Genomic DNA, 24603 nt, shown 5'->3' with positions numbered 1-24603 from the left:
GGGATGCTAGGGTCACACAAAGATTTGGCGGACCCCCTGTAGTAACTCTGAGGACCCCCTAGGGGTCCCGGACCCCCTGTTGAAGACCCCTGCTCTACGTAACGATGTTGATGCTTTTACAGAGTCAAGACAGGTAGAGTGATGTTTGAATTATATTCAAATTGTGATGACGACGTCCTAGTCAGTAAAATGGATGTATTTACTTCAAGTCACGTGTCATGGCCGTCGTTCTACCTGTGCTTTTACATCACTAGGAACCTCATGGCAGTGGGTAGCCAGTAGCCACCGGGCGGCGCCAGAGCAGCAGCTGGCGCCGCGTGGGGTAGATTTTTCCCTTTTTTTTCTCCAGACAAAAGTAATTTCACCTCTCTGCTTCTTCTCTAGCTGCGGCCCTCCTCCGCAGAGCGCTGGTCAGACTTCAGTTTGACGAATTCTTTGGCCACGTCGTCGTTGTTGCGCTGGGAGAGGATGCGCAGCACGGTGAGGCCCGTCTCGTCCATGTGGACGCGCTTGCCCAGCGGCAGCCAGCAGGCCACGCTGCCCTTGGAGGCCATGTCCTTGAGTTGCATGACGGCCATGCCCACGGTGCGGTCCTCGCGCGCAAAGCAGTAGTCCTTCACGCACACCTGGAGCTCGTAGCCCTCCGGGCCCACCTCGTTGCTCAGGGCGCTGCAGGGAGGGAAAACATAAAAGGGAGAGTCTATAAGGCCGAATTCAACTTTGTTTGTGGTTGTCTTTATTCATTTATAATTTTATCATGCGCTGCTTCCTATGTAGAGGACCGGCATCAATGTGTGTTTGTTTTAGCCTGGCGTAGCTAGACTATATCACTGCGTGGATATGAGTCTGGTGCTTCCATGAGGACGTTTTGTTTTCCAAGGGGCGGGATCAAAACAATAGCCCTCGACGCAATTGGTTAGACCTACAACCAACTACCAATTACAGTCGCCCATATTCGAATACTGGGCCCTGATTGGTGCCCCACGTCTTCTGGGAGAGGAAATGGATTCTCTATGGAGCGGTGCCAGACCCAAATCGCAGAGTGCTTTTTTTTTTTGCACTCGCAGATTCGTCTGGTACCAGGCTATGTTTGTTTGTGTGTCTGTCTGCCTTTGAGGACTGGTCAGTCAAGAACAGAACATGAATGTCTGCCAGTCTGTGTGCTTTTACTTCCCTAAACCTCTGCATGCAAATATCTTTCTCCACATGCCAGCCCATCAGTGTAGGTCAGTAGTGGGCAACTTTGATGATGGAGAGGGCCACTAGATTTCCACGCTCACTGGTAGCAAAAATAGCCGATCTACAAGCTCAAAACGAATCCATATTTCTTTTTTTTTGGCTATTTTTGAATTGGAATCCTGAAAAGTAACATTTTTATTTAATTTCAAACACATTTAGTTATACTTATGTTAACTTTATGAACTTAAAAAAGATAATAGGATAATTGGAATAATATATCAGTAATCCGATATTAACCTGCGGGCCGCATTAAGTGAAGGTGGGGGCCGCATGTTTGTTGGGCCCAGTTGCCCATGTATGGTGTAGGTGATCATTAAGCGTGACTTCCTTGCGTGACACTATTGTACTCAAATCCCAAACACTTTGTGACAGCTGTGTCATAAGGTGGAGCAAAAATTAGGCTCCAATAGGCTCAATAAATTAGTAACGGTTTTGGACATACAACATACAAGCTATAATAGTTGATTCATCCGAGTTTCAGCACTCTACTCACAATGTGAACGTTTCATTGTATTTAGGAGCCCAGCTGTTGTTCTTAGACTTGGTGGCGTACTTCCTCTTCTTGTCACTGAGGTGGGGGCCGATGATGTAGATCTCTACAAAAGGCCGAAATATTCCCTGTGTCTGCCATCTCAAGTCATTGGCAGCCACCACTGAGAGAGCGAGAGCGAGAGAGAGACACACACACAGAGAGACACAGAGAGAGAGAGAGAATTTAAGCTTGTAACTCTGATTGATAATTTGACCCCCTTTTGAACCCTCCCAATGGATATTGGATAGCATTATAGCTCAGAAATAGAATACTATTTCTGAGAAATGCATGGCTGAAAAACATTTTTTTTAATCTTTTTCATGAAACCAGGGGCCATTACCCAAGTTTCATGTCATTTCGGCACACCCCATCCCCTCCGTAAGGGAGAAACGGGGTAAAAAAACAACAACTGAAGAACATTGACTGACCTTTAACCGTGACCTTGTGCTCTCCGGTGTTGGGGTGAGTGAAGATCTCCACGTGGATGGACACCTCGCCCACCGCATCGTCCACCCCAGAGCCTGACAGAGCAAGACAGCCAGAGAGGAGACACTTCAACTCCTGATGCTCACAAATATGGGCCACTTAACAACTTAAACCCCAGCATCAGCATCCTTATTGTGGGGGAAGAGGCTTTCGCAGAAAATAGCAAATCTGCTATTTTTCACACTGTGCAGCTATGAGAGATATACTTTCATGGTAATGGAGGAAGTCACATCAATTTCTCTTGTGTGTCATCAAAACACAGGCACACCTTGCACTTTGGATTTTAGAGCACAAGGAGACAAGCATCCTTTATGTAAACAAATGTTGAGGGAGGAAAAGAAGGATTCTAAAAAGAATATGTAAAAAAAACAAGATATTTAGAAAAGATTAAATCAATGATCGAATGAATAATCAGGATGCCTGTGAATTTACTTAAACAAATGGCTTACAACGAGTCGAATGTTAGCCTTTCCTTTAAACAGACATTATGCAATAGAAGAGCTTACTGACAGTGATTTCTCCTCCTCCTTCCTTTTATTTATTACACATATCTTTTTAAAACATTGAGCAATTTAGGCTCTTTTGGGACAGTATATGTCCACTCATAGTTGCACAGTGGCTGTGTTGTCTCATGGAGTGTGTCTGGTTAAGATGCATTAGTAGGACGTTGAGAAAGAGACCAACACATTTCTGTTTCTCCTGAGATACTGCATGTCAGGTCAGAAGAACATGCTGATATGGATCCAGACATGACGGACAAACCCATTCCTTGGTAAGAGTTCTCCAGCATGGCAGGGGGATGGTTAGAGATGAAGGGAAACAGAGCTATGCTGGGAGTTCAGTTTCTCAGCTTTGTCAGAAATCCTTGATAGCTCACTTACTGGACCTGTGCCCAAATGTTGATGTTTGGGGCTCATCAGAACCTGGGCGGTCCTTGATGGACCCTTTCCACATAGCAGCCATTTTTGACAGATAAGTGCCAGCTTAAGGTAATAATATTAATTGTGTGTTTCATTTAGGCACAGTAATTTATCTAAATGGAACACACCCACAAGTTGTGTTTACTGGTCTGCTGTGAAAAAGGGTCTATTCCCCCGTTTCTCAACCCTCAGGTCCAGGGACCACCAGGGACCCTTTTTGGGGTTTTACAGTGTAGATTAGGGTCCCAGAGACAATACAACTTTATCAAATGGGGTGCCGTGGCCTAAAAAGCCTTTCAAACTGGGGGTCCTTGAACCATAAGGTTGAGAATAACACAGGTCTATTCCATGCTGATGTTAGGGACAGGAAGAAAGGGGGCGTGCAGAAAAGGGCTTTCAAGATAGCTCCACTCTTTTGTCTGGGAGAGAGAGGTGTCACAAGGGTCTGTCTGTCTGTGCAGAAGAAGAAGCAATCTGTCCTAAGTATGATAGAACAGAAGATTTGTGTCAAATTATTATGACTGATTTTCATTTTCCGTTTGAATTGGTCTTTTTGTGTTTATTTTCCGTTTTGATTGGTCTTTTTGCTCTGTCAATGGTATCTGCGGCAACTAACAGAAGCCTGTACTCAGCTCATCTCCAATGCTGCCAAGGAATTAGGACACTTGTCCAAACTGAGGGTAGCGTACTGTGCGTGTGTGCGTGCGTGCGTGCGTGCGTGCGTGTGTGTGTGTGCGCGTGCGTGTGTGCGTGCGTGGGTGTGTGTGTATTCTGTAAGTGTATGTACATATGTACACTACAAAATCAATAAGTATCAGTTTATCAGACAGTGTAAAAATGTACCCATATCGATCTCTCAGAGTTACACTCAGGATTTCACAGTGCAGGTCCTTAATTCCATGTACAGTGACACAAACATAATTGGGATGCTAGGGTGAAAGTGGTTAGGCCTAAACAGGGAAGCACTCATCCATCTGGCCTTGCCTGTTACTTTGATGTCAGATGAGAAACTGAAAGTGCTACTGGCTAAGAGAAAGCAAGATGCTGCCAAGGAAAGGCAAGAGTTTTTGTCTCTCCAATATACACAAAGGTGTATAGAACTTATGTCATGTTACTAATCTTTAGCATAGGGCATAAATGTCATACTCAAAGATTCTGTACGTTTTTTCTCACGTTTTGCCATTTTTGAATTTTATTCCTTAACATTTTGGACATGAGGTTTCCACCCGATAGACAATATGCTATTGAACTCTATAATAAATATGAAAATATATTAAATAAATAAATAATGTGTTTGAAAGGCACAACTTCCCTAATAATGTCTAGTTCTAAACCACTAGAGTCTAGTTCTAAACGACTCTCCATCAGAGCAGAGTCTTTGTCAGTTACAATGAGATGCCCTGAGACCCTGAGACTACAGGGAGATAAAAGCCAAATTCAAAAGAAAGTATTTGTATTCAGTTTCAGCTGCATCCCATGTGTCAAATGAACAGCATGAGGATGTGAAGAGAGGCCGGCGGCAGAGAGACTAGAAAGAGTCAAATCCTTTGATGCTGATCTACAAGGACAGGCGGCATGACCACCTTACCACTGGGGGACACTTCTGATTGGAAGAATCTGTTAGAGGGAGGGGCCAACAACCGCTTGTTGTCACCACGCTGGGGGGAGGGCTACCCTGCACTTGGGAGATGTGTGTGTACGTACCAGTGTGTGTGTGTGTGTGTGTGTGTGTGTGTGTGTGTGTGTGTGTGTGTGTGTGTGTGTGTGTGTGTGTGTGTGTGTGTGTGTGTGTGTGTGTGTGTGTGTGTGTGTGTGTGTGTGTGTGTGTGTGTGTGTGTGTGTGTGTGTGTGTGTGTGTGTGTGTGTGTGCGTGTACAGTATATGCACTGAAGGCCAAAACAAGGACAGGGATCCCTCCCAGACAATGTGAGCCAACTGTCACCATCGTCATCATCATCATCATTATGAGAAAGCATATATAATTATCATGGCTGTAGCTAGGGGTGTGCCAATACACTAATTTCACAAAACGATACGATACAATATTGGGCTCACAACATCGATACGATACGATATATGGCACGTTTTTTATTATGAAAATAAATGGGGGGGAAAGAAAGCAAATGCAAACAAATACTTATGTTTTTGCATTATTATTATTGGAGAAAAAAAAAAGAAAAACACTATTATTATTATTTTATTTTTTTCAAAACGATATTTTTTTCCACCCAAAACGATACATATCGTCATGAAAACGTATCGCGATATATCGCCGGACGATATATCGCCGGACGATATATCAGCACACCTCTAGCTGTAGCATTTAGAAAGGGCATAACATCTGCAAAATAATTTCCTCTGATGCAGCGACCGATGTTACTAAAGACAGCAAGTCCCTCTGCGTCTGGTTCAGTGACAGTAGACAATTGCGCTCACTCACTCACTCACTCACTCACTCACTCACTCACTCACATACACACAAGTGGACTTGGCCCTGAGGCCTCCTTTCGTGTGACATCATGCTTGATCCAGAATCCTCCAGGCTCTACAATGCCCGAGTATTCTCTGTGCCTGATGTCTGCAGATCATGCCTTGGTCTCTCATACATACTGTGTGGGGTATGTATACGGCGCAGCAGCGCACATACAGACATCGGTGTGTAATTGTATACATTGCATGCATGAATGCATTAAGTCTATGCTCTGTGCGTTGTTGTATGGGTGTGCACTGTAGTAGCAGAAGAAGAGGCCATACTGAGACAGAGAGAAGAGCCTTGAGAGAGAGAAGGAGCGAGAGAGAGACAGAGACAGAGAGAGAGAGAGAGAGAGAGAGAGAGAGAGAGAGAGAGAGAGAGAGAGAGAGAGAGAGAGAGAGAGAGAGAGAGAGAGAGAGAGAGAGAGAGAGGCTGAGAGACAGCTGTAACACTGGGTTTGTTTATAGGGAATGAATCTGAGCAGGCAGGGCAGTCTCAGGATGCATAATGGTTGGGTATGTACAGGGTGAAGGGAGTAGGGCTTTGGTCTGGAGGCCCTCTGGGAGCCCCAGGGTCTCAGGCCCCAAGCCTGAGGGTCCACATACCCTTGTCTGGGTACACATCCTCACTACTGGTGAACCTCAAGCCCTTCCCGTCGAACACTGGCCCACAGAAAGGGGCAGAGGCAGAGAGAATAGACAGAGAGAGAGAGAGAGAGAGAGAGAGAGAGAGAGAAGGGAAAGTAGAGAAAATACTGTAGTAGAGACACATAGAAATATGAAGGAGCGAAGACGTTGAATTGAGAAACACAAGACAGTTGGAAATAAAAAATGAACAATAAAAGCCAAACTCACAGTTTTAAATGTGAAAGTGAATCCACAGGCATTATTCCTCTGTTGCATAACTGTTTCATTCTTTCATTCTCTTTTATAAAGACAAATACAGACGTCTGACACAGTGTTTCTAAATGTTCCCTGAGCCACAATGGTATTAATTCTGTTCTGTTAAAATGTTTGAACATCATAAATAAAATATCATTTCTACTCATGTTGCTAAGGGAGGTGTGTCAGCGCTCACACGGAGATGATGGCTGTTATGCAGCCTTCTGATGAGAGGACACAAAGAAAAAGAACAGAAGCAGAGACAAACAAGATGGGGTCTAATAACAGAGTGACTCCCATGTGGATCTCAGACCTCATATGATCAGTCAGTCATCTAGGGTATTCATGACGTATGACTCCATAATTGGGCAATTTTCTGTCCAATTCGACCGCCTCTGACTTGAAAGTAAAATATTTCAGAAAAGATAAAATGTAAAAAAAAAAAACAAGAGTGGGTGGACTAGGGGGTATTCAATTATTTCAAATGGCTAGACGGACAGCTCATGTAAAAGATTATTAAGTGTTTCCGGAGGCTGGCTAACTGGAGACTCAATATTTTTGAGATGAAATAAAATAGTACCACCCAGAGCCACTGCTTTCTGCTCTACAAAGCATGTAAGGTATTTTCAGGAAATACAGTCGGACATGTGGGGAATCCTGAACTGAACAGAGACATGTGGGGAATCCTTAACTCAGGGGTGATGCAACTTTGATGATGGAGAGGGCCACTATATTTCCACACTCACTCCAGAGGGCCACATTGCATAATACTGTCGGGTAGACATGTCGTATCTCCGTATTTTAACTTTTTTCGTAAATGAATGCCGTACTTCGCCATTCTATGTCACACAAAAGTAGCAAAAATAGCCGATCTACAAGCTCAAAACGCGCCGCAGTGCGACGCGTTTTCAGCTTGTGTATCTGCTATTTTTGCTATTTTTGAATTGGAATCCCGATTTCTTTTTTGCTACTTTTGAATTGGAATCCTGAAAAGTTACATTTTTATTTAATTTCAAATGCATTTAGTTATACTTATGTTAACTTTATGAACTTAAATAGAAATACATTGGACATAAAAAAGACAATAGAATTGTAATACTAGTCATTAAGCTACTAATATAGACTGAAGTAATTGAAGCGGGTCATGTTTGCATGTTTGGAATTGTAATAGTTGAAATCAATAATATATCAGTATTCCCATATTAACCTGCGGGCCGCATTAAGTGAAGGTGGGGGCCGCATGTGGCCCCCGGGCCGCCAGCTGCCCATGTATGCCTTAACTGAACACAGACATGGTGGGAGGGAGATGCTGGAGTCGCCTCTCAAAGAGCACACAGTGCACATATTCAGAGCAATGCAGGAAGAAAAGTAAAACTGTGAGCAATAAGGTTTACAGTCAACAAATGAAGAGAAGATCCAAAGCAGAGATTGATATGAGGGTCTTGAGAAAAAAAGGCAGAAAAAAGGGAGGTTGGAAAGAGAGAAAGAGAAGGGTCCGACGAAAGACTGTTAGGTTACCTTGTGCGTTCTGTGACTGGACAAAGGTCTTGATGAGTTTGTCTGTGGCCTGGGTGTAGAGGGACAGGGCGTAGTGCAGAGACAGGAGATCAGGACTCTTCTCTAGGAAAGTCTTCTTCAGACCCACACCACCAGCATGGAAGTATATCTGCCACGGAGAATGGTCAGGTCAGACAGGGAGAAAATAGATCATCACTTCTACAGTAACATCAGTTTAGAATATTGTAACTTAATAGTACACAGTGCAGAATGACAGCGCACTTTTTAAATATTTCTCTCCTAATAAAGTTGTTTATTTTGTTTTGTTTTGTTGTAAAGAAACTTTGGGTACTAAGAAAAGCGCTATAAAAATGCTATGTATTATTATTATTATTATTATTATTACCTAATGCATATGCATGCGAGTACAAATAACATTCAAATATGAATTATATCAATACATATTAATTACAATAAATCTACACAATGGAAACAAGCCCCTAGGTTATCCTTTTAGCATCATTGTAAAATCATACCACTCCACTATTTGCAAACTGTTAAGTATTCAATAAATCAATCCAACAAACAAACAAACAAACATGTGAGCAGAATATAGCCTCGTAACGAGTGGCAAAGGGTGCAATTCTGCATTATATATATTTTTTGTAGCCTACATTATTGTATTGGTGAATGTGCAATCAGACCGCTGACAAGCTCAACAGACGGAGGGGGAGGGGGGTTTCCTCTCGATGAACTGCAAAGTATTAGTATGGGCCATTCATTTGTGTGTCTGCCTTGAGTTTTGGATCCCATCTCCTGGAGAGAGCATATCATTTACTGTAACTCCTATAGCCCGAGGGGACAGTCAAGCTGAACGTGTTCACTGACAGAGGCTGTGTCCGAATTCAGTCACTCACTCACAACTCCCTCCATATACAGGGAGTCAGATGTAGAAGACCACGTTTCCAGGGTGACATTACGACCAGTCAACGGACCACTGCAGGTAGACTTTATTGCGGTCACACCAAGTCGCACTATCAATATCATATGATAACAAACCGAATCGGTTGATCAAAAAAACAAAACCCAATTTTTAGAAGTGAAGGAGAGTGTCGCTCCCTCACACTACCCCTCCACTACACCCTGCACATTATTGACATTCAACACTTATCTGGTGTGCAGTCCAGTGCTTTTGAAAAGAGTGGCTCAGCTGACAGTGGCCGTGATTAGGTATTCTGTTTCCGCAATCACTCCTTTAACATCCTGTACAGGAGTTTGTGCCATTTGGCAGGGGCCATTACCAATTTCCATCCACTTAAATTAGGTCTTAAAATTACAGCATTACAAAGCCATGCTATCAAAAGGCTGTTTCCTTGGTGTTAGGCATGGTATAAAACCAAAGTTATTTAAATAGACATGAACCACGTGAATTGGCCACTAAAATGAGAGCACAAACATCACAAACACTCCTTCTTCTCTGATAGTAGTAGCTTATCATAGCAGTATATCTAGTGCCAAGTCTATGTGGGTGTATATGTGCACATGAGTTGTACAACGGTGCAATGGTTTGTACCTTAATGGTGTCCAGTGCAAGCTCAATCACGGCGCACTGTTTGGGCGACAGGGCTTTGGCTTCCTCACGGACCATGTGCTCCTGAGGACAGAGAAGGGTTTTTTAAATGCATACAACACACACACACACACACACACACACACACACACACACACACACACACACACACACACACACACACACACACACACACACACACACACACACACACACACACACACACACACACACACACACACCAGTGTTGATTTCATCGACTAAAACTATGACAAAAAATGTTCTGACTAAAACTAGACTCAAACAAACAAATAAAAACTAGACTAAAATGTTAGTGAGGGACTATAGTGGAGAAGAGATCCAGTAGAACTAAAAGACAAGTCATTTTATGGTTGGTTACGCTCGGGTGTTATGCTCTGAAAATAGCAGATCTACAAGCTCACAACACGTCGCATTGTGAGCTTGTAGATCTGCTATTTTCAGCATGCAACCAAGTGTAAAGTCAGCCATTACGACGCCATCAAGGCACCGCCAAAATACATGTTAGTCGACTAAATCAACTGTAGATTTTGACAACTATAATCTTATGACATTTAGTTGACTAAAACTAGACAAAAAATAAAACATTTCAGATGACTAAAATGTAACAAAAACTAAATGGAATTTTATTCAAAAGACTATGACTAAAACTAAATAAAAATGTGCTGTTAAAATCAACACTGACACACACACACACACACACACACACACACACACACACACACACACACACACACACACACACACACACACACACACACACACACACACACACACACACACACACACACACACACACAGAGAGAGAGTATGCTACCTTCAGTTTGGACAAGTGTCCTAATTCCTTGGCAGCATTGAAGATGAGCTGAGTGCCCTAGAGTTGGAAAGGAGCGAGCGGAGCACAAAAGAGACAGAGAAGGAGGAGGATGGGGTTGGAGGGTGGAGAGTACAGGAGAAAGGTAAACAGAGAGGGAGAATAATGTCATGGTTATCATGAGAACACAGGGTGGCAGTAAAGGGTTTAATGTCACACTGAAGACAGTGACAGCTCCAACATGCAAACAATCACACACCTTATGAGTGAGCTTATCTAAGCCTAGAAAGACACTTTTGCCTGAAGCACTGTTAAGACTGTACACACACACACACACACACACACACACACACACACACACACACACACACACACACACACACACACACACACACACACACACACACACACACACACACACAGCAGTACAAAAAGGGAAGAAATTAGCTCAGCTAATTCATACGGCACGCACAAACACACAAACACACAAAAACACAAACACACAAACACACAAAGGTTGTTGAGGAGAGCTGCCTGTGTCTATGCAGTGTTCCTATCGACCGGAGTCCCTCAGGGCTATACTAGTGTCTTTTCTGTTGTTGTGGGGAAAGCTTTCGCAGAAAATAGTCGATCGACAAGCTCACAACGCGTCGCAAGGTTTAAGTGGTTAAACCTTGCGATACCTATGCTGGAAGTACAACCTAGTGTGATGCTCTGCTAACAGAGTATCATTAAGAGTTGTTGACTGTGACTCTGGTCAACAACACAGCCATAGACATTATGAATGTTTTTAGAGTACATAATGTGTTACGGGTTAATCAGTGGCATACAAAGAGTACCACAATAACAACATAAAAAGTAAGCAACCACCACAAACGAGTCTCTATGCATAAGGATGGATCTGGGGAGATAAAATAAAGTGTATGCTCTCAAAACGAAGAGACGAGACACACACACACAGGTACAAAGAGGAGGTACAGTAAGACAGGACACATCAATCTAGAGGGGTTTTTGTCCTTACATCACTGTGAGAAGCACTCTTCAGCCTCCCCTGAAAAGACATGGACGTGGTTAATACATGAGGAAGTGTTCCAGTCCCTTCTAGTCTGATTGGCTGGTATGGTATCTGAGCAACACTCGTTCTCATTGGTCAAATGGGTAAATGTCATAACACTTGCCACTTTGAGCCATGTGAACACTCACCGGCACTGCTGGAAACATAATCCCAAACTATTCTATTAGCCACAAAATGACCAAACCTCCAAAATATGTTTGGATATACTGTATGTGGCTAAATAATTGTTTTAGGTCTGATCGGATATTCACATTATTTTAATCTATTGTCTCTGACATTACTATCACATTACTAATACATTAAAGTCAGAAGATGGATCTACTTTGAGATAGGGCCCAAGTCATATAAGGAAAAGCAGAGAAGCCATAACTCAGAGAGAGATATTAAAATGAAATATTTTACAATTGTTACAAGATTATACATAGCTTAGTTTAACAAAGACAGGTTTCTGCTAAAGCAGAACACTATATTAAATGCAGCATCCCAACAAAGCTTTATCCGTCCATCAGAAGCACAGTGCTTCCAACACTGAAATTACAATTGTCATTATGGTGCACCCCATTCGGATGCTATCAATGCACTGAATGGGACATTATCACCTTTTATCAGACCATTGAATGGGCAAAGTAGGCGACATACTGACCCTACCCGCGATTTCTCAGAACATTCATTGGGTGTTATCAAGACATATTGACCTACTGACGGAGATGACTTAAAAAGTCCAGTTTCCATTTTGGTTTCGGACCATGAAGGAGGCGAACTGGAACCACGTGAGGGACCACCGAGCGAGCTAAAACGAGCGAGTTGGCGTCCCGAACGTTGTGACGTTCGCCTGAGACTACTCAGCGCCGTTGGAGTTATGTTCCGATAGGCACAGAATGGTAAATCATGTTGTGGGGACTGCTCTGCCTCCGAGTAGGTCAGTAGCTCCTGATTACGCCCAATGAATGGTCTGACGAATCGCGGGTAGGTCAGTATATCGCCTACTCGTCACCTACTCGCCCATTCAATGGTCTGATAAAACGTGATAATCTCCCAATCAATGCATTGATAGCATTCAAAGCCGGTGTTATAGAAACAGAACATGGAACTAAACCATGACAGACCGACATGACAGGTCCTGCAGAGACACATAGTACAGTACAGTATAGTGTAGTACAGTATACTGAGAGAAGACTGCAGTGTTGAAATAGATTAGATGCAAGCAACAAACCCACACTGGGGGGGGGACGGGGACTTCAAACGGGGAAGGGGGGGGTAAGGTGGGGGCAGTGGGGGAAAAGTTCAGAGAGGGGGGGGGGGGGGTGGACAAAGGGACACTAGGACACCAGATACCAAGCCATCAAGAGGCCAAATTCACCCCGCTTGAGTCCCAGGGAGGCCACAATGCAAGAGAAGAAGAAGAAACAAGGCAACACCAGGCGTAAGGAGGGAGGAGTACCACTTCCTGCTTTAGGAAGACAAATAGCATAGGGCCTCTGATTGGTGGTGTTTCTAAGGGGGTAGTTGGGACCTGTAAGACCCAGTCAGGAATGCACCATGCTTCTGTCTCCTCAAGGACAGAGGAGAGGAGAGGAGAGGAGAGGAGAGGAGAGGAGAGGAGAGGAGAGGAGAGGAGAGGAGAGGAGAGGAGAGGAGAGGAGAGGAGAGGAGAGGAGAGGAGAGGAGAGGAGAGGAGAGGAGAGGAGAGGAGAGAAGAGAAGAGGAGAGGAGAGGAGAGGAGAGGAGAGGAGAGGAGAGGAGAGGAGAGACAGGACAGTTGGTTTTGGAGAAAAAAGAAGAGGGATGGGGGTTGGGTTCTCATGGAGGGCAGAACAGGGGAGATTGCAGCCACATATAGCAGAGGACCGACCACCGCAGACGGACAGACAGACACACACGCAGGAGTGCCGTACTTACAATCATCTGTGGAGGGAGAGCGTGGGAGCAGGATGTAATAATAACGACAACAAACCAGAGAAAAGGGTCAGTCAAGCTGCAAAGAGCCCCACATCAGTCAAAAACAAAAGGGTTTGGAGGGACACAGAGCTACTGTAATTGTTAAGAGAGACTTCTAAAACCTAGAGTAGATGCAGTAAGTGAAGCATGGAAGAGAGTGTCTTCACATAGCGGTAAATGGCTGTTCAGATAGTTATGTCTTGCAGGAATTTAATACATTTGTTACTACTGTTACTGTGTGTTTATCCCTGCTTAATTTCTCTATTCTTTTGCTCTTTGACACTGTCGACAGACACATTTGCTGGAATAAAACAGCTTTCAGGCTAATCAGAGGGCTTGCCTAAGAGGATCAATACTACAAACACAATTCCCTTCCCCTTTAGAATGATATGAGGCTCTTTCTTATTAAAAAAATGAAATAAATAAATAAACCCAAATAAGAACAGATATATATAATTACACAAAAAAAGAAAACGAAAACAAGAGGCTGCTTTCCAAAATGTATGTTTATACTTCATAAGGAGAGGAATCCTGGGGCAAAAGATTTCACTCATTAATTTGTAAACAAATAGCTTGTATAATTGAAGGATCTCTAAGTATAATCAGAATGTGACATGTTGGAGAGCAGCATGAGCTGGGGTTCAAATGAAATGGTGCACTCCTTTTTTTTCCTCCTCTTTCTGTCGTATTAGGAGGAGGATTTCACCTGGATTCTGCTCAATCAACGGACACGTATAGCTAGGCGGTAAATCTGTAGCAGAGTCATGTCAATTTGATGACAGCGCTGTGCACATTTCCTCAGACATCTCTCAAAAGGAGGAGCCATCTTGAATTTCAATACACACAAAATGTCGGCCTTTTCATGTCCTTCCCCCCCTCCTCCATCTCTCCATGCTTTTTCTTTGATGCCGCGTTGGCAGTTGGATGTGAGTGTAAACTCTGTGTGTGTGTGTGTGTGTGTGTGTGTGTGTGTGTGTGTGTGTGTGTGTGTGTGTGTGTGTGTGTGTGTGTGTGTGTGTGTGTGTGTCTGTCTTGTGGAACATGGTTTCCTGCTAACTAATGCTGTGGTTGTCATGTCATCAGCAGCACAGATGAAATATTCATCCCGTCTCTTTACTTCATGTAGTGCAGCACAGCAATTCTCTGCTCACTAAAAATAAACTGCAAATCCACCCTGAGTCACAACCCATCCTCAGGCTCTGAGTATTTATACATGTCTGTAAGGGTTAATTCTGCTCATTATCTACGTATATTCCAAAACCCCTAACACTCTGATATTGTACAGTATATATATTTTTTGAATAATGATCAAAGAGAGCTCATTACACCTTTATATGCAACAAGCCTTCTTTGACAACCTGACATTCAGTCCCTAGTGACACACAAATACAGGCCTCGGATATGTTTGTGGACAAATAGTCCATAAATGTGCTATTAGTGGTTTGGCCTTTCAAAGAAAAAGGCCAAACAGCTTCAATATTGCGTTCTCTGCTGTGGCAGGTAGCCTGTTCATGAAATGTCAACTTTTGAGTGTGTGTGTGCGTGTGTGTGCGCGTGTGTGTGTGTGTGTGTGTGCGTGCGTGCGTGCGTGCGTGCGTGCGTGCGTGCGTGCGTGCGTGCGCGCGTGTGTGCGTGTGCGTGTGTGCATGTGCGCGTGCACATGCGCCTGCCTGTATATTTTACACGTGTACTAATGCACACGTGTTCATTCATACGACAAGGCGCTCTCACCGTTTGATCCGTGAGTGGGGGCAGAACAATGGTCTTCTCCATGGTGTTCATCACCAACTTCCACAGCTCTTTCAGCACGCGCTTCAGCACAGTCTTCTCACAGATCTTTGCAAACAGTGTCAGGCTGGCAGAGGGGAGGAGGGGAGGGGGGGGCAATGAATAATTAGCAACAGACACAAGCACTGTTCTGCTGCCAAGAGAAGACTACAACAGCAAAATGTAGATACTGAGGATGCAGAGCAAGCTGGAAGAAATGAGAGGGGCGAACATGAAAGAGACAGAGAAAGGGAGAGAGAGGGAGAGGAAGAGAGAGAGAGAGAGAGAGAGAGAGAGAGAGAGAGAGAGAGAGAGAGAGAGAGAGAGAGAGAGAAAGACAAATACGAGAAATGTACTATAAAGTCCCTTGTGTATGAAAAGCGATGCCAGAAAGCAGAGCCCAGAAAAACGCTCAGTTAAAATGGCAGATGGCCTCACTTGCTGTCCAGGAACTCCATGATGGGTTGCAGGACATTGTCGGCGTCCTGGGCCACGCTGCTGGCATTGCCCACGTTGGCGGTGCCCTTCACATGGCCCAAGATGTCGCCCATTTGCTTCACGCTCTCCTCAATGTGAGGTTGGAAACTATACGGGGAACAAAACACAACATGGCACAGTTTAGTTTGTTGCTGTGGGAGCAGTGGCGGCCTTTCCTATGTTTCACCCGTTTCAATTGAAACGGGCCCCCAACCTCAGGGGCCCCCCAAAAAAAAAAAAAAAAAAAAAAAAATGTTTTTAATTTTTTTTTTTTTTAATATATATTTTTTGACTCGCATCCCAGTCCGGGACCCGCCTCTGGCTGGCCGACGTCCAAGAATTTCATGCAAGAAGATGATGTAGATCTGATTGAATCAGGGCTCAGCTCAAGTGAATCATGTGAGTGAGTTGTTTTAGCTGTCTGTCCATGGTGGAAGAGCAGATAGCCTAATTTATTTATTTCGAAAATGCAGCATTATGGATTGTGGAAGCAAACCAACTTCAGTCCACACATTTGTTTTTTAATAAAAAAAAAAAAAAAAAAAACTTTTTTTTTTTTTTTTTGGGGGGGGGGGGGGGGTGCATATGGGGCCCCCATATGAGCTCTTGAAACGGGCCCCCAGATCATTAAGGCCGCCCCTGTGTGGGAGCCAACAACCACCTAAAGCAGAGTTAAATTAACATGGGGGATTTTACTGTGTAGATCTGTGTAATGTTTTGTGTTTTCAGTTGTCAGCAGGTGCCAGGTTTGGTATAGAGACACACGGGCGGAAACGGAAGGCCTACAAATTCACGCCCACTTTTGAGACAGCGCTGCTACTCGGGGTCCGTTAGAAAGATGAACTGCAGCACTCAATGCAATCTTTATGAGAGGCATTGTAAAATACCGTCATTTCATTGGTTAACTACTGAGGCTGTAGCGAAATTTTTGGTGTTCTAATAAAGTGTCCCATTTGTTTGATTTGTCCTTTTTAATGTCCCATATCTGTCATCTCGATATACTACCCACAATATACTATAATATACTCCATCAGTATGTCAAAACCGCTAGCATCGGAGATCTAGACTTTAAGTGGTCGCATGGTATATACGTCACGGACGCATCCCTTGAGGTTTTCAATACCCAGAAAACTGGCGAAAGTGGACGTTTTCAATATGTTTTGGTCATTATCTCTGGAACAGAAGGTCCAATCTGCTCAGTTCAAAGCTTGTTGGGTGCGTGACTTTGAGGACATTAAGCACGCAATGACACATTTTCGGGTTTTTTTTTTTTTTTTTAGGGGAGGCGAGATCTTAGTTGGGCAGGCGACCGCCTGTCCTGCCTCTACAGTGTGGTACTGGGTACACCACTGGTCGGCGCTCGGCGCTCGTAAAGACAGTGATGTCACTGAAATGCGACAACTTCTCTGTCTGCCGTCTACCCTCTGCTGTGTTAACATTATGGGTAACTTGTTAAAGTGGCAAATTAAATGTGAAACACATCAACTATTAAGAAAACAAGAAGATATGTTGACAAAGACACTCCATACATTTGGAAACATATTTTTATTTAAATCAATATCGTCTCCAGTTAATGCAGGATAATTTTAAAAGTAGGCTAATTCTCATATCCTCTCATAGGGAATGCATTGAGAGCTGCAGTTCGTCGTTCTAACGGACCTCGAGTAGCGGCGCTATCTCAAAAGTGGGCGTGAATTTGTAGGCCTTCCGTTTCCGCCCGTGTGTCTCTATAGCCACCATTTTTTTGACAGCCACTAGCACTGTGTTAGTATCAGTGTTGATTTTGTCGACTAAAACTATGACGAAAAATGTTCTAACTAAATAAAAACTAAGCGATGACTAAAACTAAGACTAAATATGTAGATCTGCTATTTTCAGCATGCAACCCAGTGTAAAATCAGCCATTACGACGCCATCAAGGCACCGCCACAATACATTTTAGTCGACTAAATCAACTGTAGATTTAGTCAACTATAATCTTATGATAGTCGACTATAATCTTATGATAGTCGACTATAATTTTATGATATTTTGTCGACTGAAACTAGACAAAAACTAAAACATTTCAGATGACTAAAATATGACTAAAACTAAATCAAAATTTGCTGGCAAAATCAACACTAGTTAGTATATGCTGAGTTGTAAAGTTGCATTTGTTACAGTATATTACTACTCTGGAACGATGCAAGTTGGCCATATATGGAGAACCCTGATGTTATCAGTACACAGATAGATAATTTACAGAAGGATAGAAGATGCATGTTAGCCAGGGGTCAGTAGTAGCTCAGGAGATAGAGCGGTCACCTGGGAATTGGACGGTTCCCAATTAAATCACAGCTCCTCCTGGCATTGTGTCAAAGCGTCCTTGAGCTAAAGATGAAGCCCTAACTGCTCCCTGGGTGCTGCCCACTGATCCTAACCGTTACGTCTGAGCTATACTTAGCTGCGCGCTGGTGTCACACTGGTGTCACACACACACCAATAATAGCTGATTGACAAGCTCACGATGCATCACAGCTAGGCTTAACGGTGCATGACGTGATGCACAGCCAAGTATAGAGTACCGAAGTCCTGACGTCACTCGTTCATCCCCTGGGTTGCGGAAGTCATTTCTCTATGGAGAATAACATTGGGTCATAGAATCGTCTCAAGAATTGTGGTCCAAAAATAAACAAACTGTCTCTGCAATATCGTCAGGTGGGTGGCTCTGTGTCGTTTATGACAGTCAGTCACTCATATTTGATACAGTCTGTTTCTGGCGAAAATGTAACTAATTCGGCGGAAGGAACATTACCGTTTTCTCACCGTCAGATGTTGCTTCATATCCATATGAGTCAATTCGCCATTTGTTTATTTTTTGGAACACAGTTCTTATTTGACGCGATATTAAAGACGTCTATGGGAATTCAGAATGGGGGGGGGGGAACCGCGACCCAGGTAGGATGCGTAAATTACATCAGACTTCGATGCTCTATAGAAGCAGACATTAGGGTGGCTTAAATGCAGAGGGTGAATTCCAGGTAGGTCCAAATGTTCTTGGCCGATGAAACTTTCCCTTTTGTGTTATGAGGCTTCTAAAATGGCTCAGCTGTTGCCTTGCTCATCTGCAAAATAAATTATACATTTTCACCTGCAGACGGAGTGCCTTAGTATTCTTTCCCTACAGCCTGCCTCACCACAAGCAGGACTATTGGGTTCCTTTGCATCCATTCCTATACCTGTTCCACTGAAGAGCACCTGTTTTGAGCCACTGTGATTCAACCCAGGCAGCGCTTCCTTTTCTTTTGTTTTAAGCTTCTAAAATGGCTGTCATGATTTGGGTTAGTATACCTACTGTATAGTGCTTTGGACTCCTAATGTGTTATTTCTCTGGCTCTACCATTGTGCAAACAAAGTCTTCTCAGGAATTAATACAAATGGCAGAAAGAGGTGACAGAGAGCTATTAAGGGAGCTGCGGCTCCATATTTTTGATATGGTTATTGGCAGTACATTGGAACCACAGAGAGAGGAAAGAATGTGGGAAGAGATTTCTGTGAAGCATAAGACAAAGGCGGTCTCCATCTGCTGACCACTAATGACCATTCATCCCCTCACATAGTGTGGGGAAGGCCCAGCCAAGAATCTCTGTGTGTGTGTGTGTGTGTGTGTGTGTGTGTGTGTGTGTGTGTGTGTGTGTGTGTGTGTGTGTGTGTGTGTGTGTGTGTGTGTGTGTGTGTGTGTGTGTGTACCTGACAGCAAAGACCCTGCTGAGATCATCCATGACGTTGTTGAGTTTAACCTGCAGGCCCTTCAGGATGTCACTGGCCTCCACACACAGCTGAAGCACACACACACGTTTAACACAGTTAAGTTCCTCTGGCAGAGCACCCAGGAAATGACAGCGCACTCACAGTGTGGTTATTATCTACATTTCACCTATATGCTGCTGATACTCCTATACTCCTTGCTGTGCAATATTTCTGTCTCATTATGAACTTATGAACTGACTATGACTATTTTATTTTTTTAGTATTGTAGTATTTTAGTATTCTATTTTTAAACTAGGAGTATTTAGATTATAGTGAGCCTGTGGAAGGGAATGCCCTTCAATTATGCATTTCATGTACTGTTGAATGACAATACAGCTATCTATCCATCATCTATAGTGCAACCAGAAATAGCTTCTGTTCAACATTTTAGGCGAGAAATGGGCCATGTATTTGTTCAATATTGATTGATTTCACACTTGCAACAGGTAGATTGACATTTTGAAAACAAAATCCTGGAGCTGCTCGACTAATAGTACAGTATGATTAAATAAAAAAGAGAGAGAAAAACTCTGTTCAAGCCACCGTTAACCATTCCCATGTGCTATTAAACCCTGTCCTTTTCTTCTACACAGTATAGCTTGAGCAACATCTGTGACTCAGCAGCAATGTACTGTAGCTGGCTGGACACGCTTGGCTGTTTTGTAGCTCTTGTCACAGCAGCTACTGTAGTTTGAACGCAGCATGAGAAAGCACTATGACACAGAACCAGGTCACACAGAGGCAAGCAGGAACACACACACACACACACACACACACACACACACACACACACACACACACACACACACACACACACACACACACACACACACACACACACACACACACACACACACACACACACACACACACACTCACACACACACACACACACACACACACACACACACACACACACACACACACACACACACACGCAGTGCATTACAGACGTCAGAGGGTGACAGAGGTGAGTCACTCACATCCTTTCCTCCCATGGCCTCAAACATCTTCTCCAACTGGACCCTCAGCTGTTGAATGTTGTTGATCAGAATGCACGGCTGGAGACGAGAGGAGAGGACACGTCAATGTGACACTGTCAACGTGACAACGTGTCCTTCAGGGCTTTAGTTCCAACCAGTGGTGGAAAGTAACTAAGTACATTTACTTAAGTACTGTACTTAAGTCCAATTTTGAGTTGTTTGTACTTTACTCGAGTATTTCCAATTTCCAATACTTTTGCTTGTACTCCATTACATCTCAGGGGCACATTTTGTACTTTCACTCCACTTTTACTCACAATGCGTCGCGATGCATTGTGAGTGAATCTATTTTCAAAAGATTTTTATACATTTGAAAACTGGAAATGGGACATTCTGAATCATGAGTACTTTCTACTTTTGGTACTTTAAGTCCATTTTGATACCAATACTTTTGCACTTTTACTCAAGTAAATCTTTAATTCCGGACGTTTACTTGTGACAGAGTATTTCTACATTGCAATATTGATACTTTTACTTAAGTAAAAAATCACACCCTGTGTGAAGGAAGCGGTGCCTTTGGGGCGGGCCTTAACTCATTTCAGTTCGTCCCTATTGGTGGTCTGAGTCCACTTACCAAATTTGTACTTGGTAGCATGCTGCAAACTGGAATGATGGCTGTTTAAAGCCCAGCCAATGGGCAGACAGAGGGGGCGGGGCTTAAGTAATGACAGTTAGTCCCTATTGCTGGCTTTAGTCCATGTACAAAATTAGTACTCCATAGCATGCTGTGAACTTGAGTTATGGCTGTTTGAAGGCCAGCCAATGGGAAGACAGAGGGGGCGGGGCTTGAGCAATTCATGCTGGTCCTGGTGGTCTAAGTCCACATACCAAATGTGGACTTGCTGGCGTGCTGCAAACTGGAGTTATAGCTGTTTAAAATCCCGTGCTCATCCCGTGCTCATACGGGCGCTGGGGGTCCCTGGACCCCTCTTTGATAACTTCATCAATGCATGCTCGTGCCTATTGGTGGTCTAAAAATTGAATATTTTTTCTACCACTGTTTCCAACACATGGGGGTTATATGCGTTTGGCCACTCACCACTTTCTCCATGGTGACGTAGTTGGCGAAACACTTGGAGATGATGTCGGCGTAGGACTCAAGCACATTGCTGATGGTCTGGAGAGAGAAGGATGGAAACACTACAATCAATACACAATCACTAGTTACCTTAAATAACAATAGAAATATAAGGCGTTTCCTAAATGGCTGTGAAAATCTGAATGAAAAACCTCTATGAGGGATTGTGTTCTACAGTTTCCCAGTATTCAATATCTGAACGCGTGACTAAAATAACTTCATTGATTGAAATGATCTCTATGTACCTTGGCAAAGCGTTTCATGTAGTGCCCTACGATCTGTGGGTCGGGACACTCCAGCTTCCTGATGATCTCAAAGCTCTGGTTGAGCTGGGAGAACACGTCCACCACGGAACAGGAGAACAGAGCGTGCTCCGACGTCACCTGGAACTGTGGGCCAGGACACAGGACACAGATGTTGACCAGAATGGAGGGAAAGTGGAGGTGAAACAGAGAAAGACATTTGTTTTGATAGCCTGGGTGCATTGCAAGGCACGATCAGTCAGAACCTTGTACACAACTGAGAATTGATTAGATCAATTTGTCCGACGTGTTGCACATTTTTGTGTGGGCCCCCCCCCCCCAAACAAAAGCAGAAAGGTTTCTTTGCAATCTAAGCACGCAAATAGAGGCAAGCATCTGCATCAAAGAGGGCCAAAAAGAAGAACTAAAAGCTGCATGCAAGCGCTAAAAAAAAAGGGTGTGGTCGATATAGGTGGAGAAGAAAGACTGGCTGATGAGGCCGAAATAAATCAAGATGACAGCTAGCCACAAGATGTGACACTCAGCTACCCAAGGCTGCATACTGTAGCATGAGCATAAGAAAGGCCCATTAAACCACCTGCCCACTGTGTCATGGCACCCCTGAGTCACCCAGACAGCCAGCGAGTGGCAGGTGGGATCTCTTTTTGTAATTGGGTCTCTGATCCCCATTTGGCAAGAGGTCAGTCTGTAGCAATGTAGCTGTTCTTCCAGGGACGTCTGCGTAATGAGGTGAGGGAAGCTACTCCTTTGGTTAAAACGTAATTTCGTGCCGTCAAAAAGCTATAGTCTCCTTCACAAACATACATGCCTCAATCCTGGCTCGTCACACTTCCACAATGTCTTTATCCCACAAAAGACAGAAATATGCTCTTCACCGAGGCATTCTCTTAGTTTTGAGCCCAGGGGCTGAAGATATGCATGCCACTTCCCACACAAAAGTTGAGATATATAAAAACAAACTTGACGGGAAACTGTGTTCACCTGTACTGAAACCTTGACCCATGCATATGAACATATTGTACATGTGTGAATTAGCGACACCGACAGCAATGTAGTTAAATAAAGCCGAATGTCGTAATGGCCGTTCTGACAAATACATTTCACTCCATATCAACTTACAGCCTTCTAATACCTTGTCATAAGGAACTTCCAGGCATAAACTGTGTTTATTTTAGTGTTTAGTGTGCGTCAGCAGCACCAAATAAATCATAAAACAACCAAACAAACACACCATACCACTTGAGAGCTACAACAATGAACCTACAGAAAGTCTATTATAACAAGGATGAATAGATGGGCTGCTGTTCTAGGCCATTGGTTCTCAAAGTCGGGTCCGAGGACCCCCAGGGGTCCTTGAGGGAGTTCCAGGGAGTCCCCAGCTAATTGATGGATAGTTAGGAACCAAATGGACCCTAACGGGTCCATTTGGTTCCATTTGTACACTCTCAGAGTTAAATTAACAATGATTTTACAATATAAATTGGGGTCCCAGAGATAGAAATGCCATTAAATGGGGGTCCGTAGCCTAATGCGTGTCAAACTGGGGGTCCTTGAAATTAAAACAGTTGAGAATCACTGCTAGAGTCTTAAAAATCTTCTCTTATGGGGGTCCCTGGCATATTCTTTCAAATAGGGGTCTAGGCTAATAAGTGTCCATTTGGGGGTCCTTGACATGAAAAAGTTTGAAAACCACTGTTCTAGGATACAAGAAGGCATTGAAGAGAATATTAGTGAATAAGACATGTGGGCAGAACTAACATTACTGAATACACAACACACTGCTGTGTCATGCACCTCAGGCAGCACCAAGGTGAAAATGAGCAGCGACAATGTTGACCAAACAGATATGAAAGCAGCTAATTATGTGCATCATACAAATTAACATACAGCAAATGCACACAGATGTGCACACAATTATAACACAACACTGTCGGTGGTAAGGGTTATGTAAGGAGACTGACTCATGGTGGCGGGCAGCGTTTGTGTTTAAATCTCCTCTGGATAATATCCATCAGTGCACTTGCACTAATGAGATTTCTCTTGTACAGTAGGCACTGTAGGTCAGCTGCACTAATTGGGCCTTTTGTCCAACTCTCCATTATAAATTATATTTTATTAAAGTTTTGATAAACATTGGTACATTAGGTTACCCTGCGCTGTAGCAGTGTAGGGAACAGACTTCAGAATGGAGCTGTGTGATGGCTGGCTTCTTGGCAAGTTAATACTTATTATAGAAGTAGTACAGCAATTCTGTTGGCTTTTTAACCGTATTGTACGCGTCTATAAAGTCACTGATATATAGCTCTTGTTGTTTTAACTACTGCATCATGCTGGTTTCGGTTGTAGAGCATCACTGGGCTGTTCAGATTTCCAATAACCATTCATGGTCAATAATGAGAGTTGATATTAGGCTTGGGGCATGTGCACATATTCTCAATTGAGTCTGATTTATAATGGGAGAATTGCATGCAGGTTCTCCCTGCATCCATCTCTCTCCCAGTCTCCTGGTTTTATAAATCTGATTATTTTTGTGAAAAGGCAATTCTTTTTGTTTTGTGTGCATATCGGATGGAAACCTCAATATGTCCAAAACTTACTTTTCAGGATTCAAGTATATCTACAAGCTCTATGATATTTCAAAATATCCTTGAAAAAAAAAACTTAATAAAAGCTGAGCACTCATAAAATAAGAACAGGAAAACAAATCATCCACAGATCTGTC

At 43.4% G+C, this 24603-nt stretch overlaps 1 protein-coding gene across 1 annotated transcript in view; it reads right to left on the bottom strand.

Moving 5' to 3' along the window:
- Window positions 1–306: 306 nt before the first annotated feature.
- unc13a (unc-13 homolog A (C. elegans)) overlaps window positions 307–24603 on the bottom strand; it is a gene marked incomplete at its 5' end in the record, with an annotated part of 66910 nt that continues 42613 nt past the window's right edge. The window contains 14 exon segments of the mRNA XM_084065960.1: window positions 307–669; window positions 1733–1892; window positions 2200–2292; window positions 6256–6312; window positions 8050–8197; window positions 9602–9682; window positions 10455–10511; window positions 11473–11502; window positions 15196–15319; window positions 15670–15816; window positions 19438–19526; window positions 20481–20558; window positions 21580–21657; window positions 21864–22007. Coding sequence (XP_083922086.1) covers window positions 381–669; window positions 1733–1892; window positions 2200–2292; window positions 6256–6312; window positions 8050–8197; window positions 9602–9682; window positions 10455–10511; window positions 11473–11502; window positions 15196–15319; window positions 15670–15816; window positions 19438–19526; window positions 20481–20558; window positions 21580–21657; window positions 21864–22007 — 1575 coding nt within the window. The 3' untranslated portion in view covers window positions 307–380.

Source organism: Gymnoscopelus microlampas (assembly GCF_963454915.1).
Source record: "Gymnoscopelus microlampas genome assembly, chromosome: 9".
Taxonomy (NCBI): Eukaryota; Metazoa; Chordata; class Actinopteri; order Myctophiformes; family Myctophidae; genus Gymnoscopelus; species Gymnoscopelus microlampas.
Note: the sequence above shows the minus strand (reverse complement) of the source record. Positions and strands in the feature narration are given on the sequence as shown.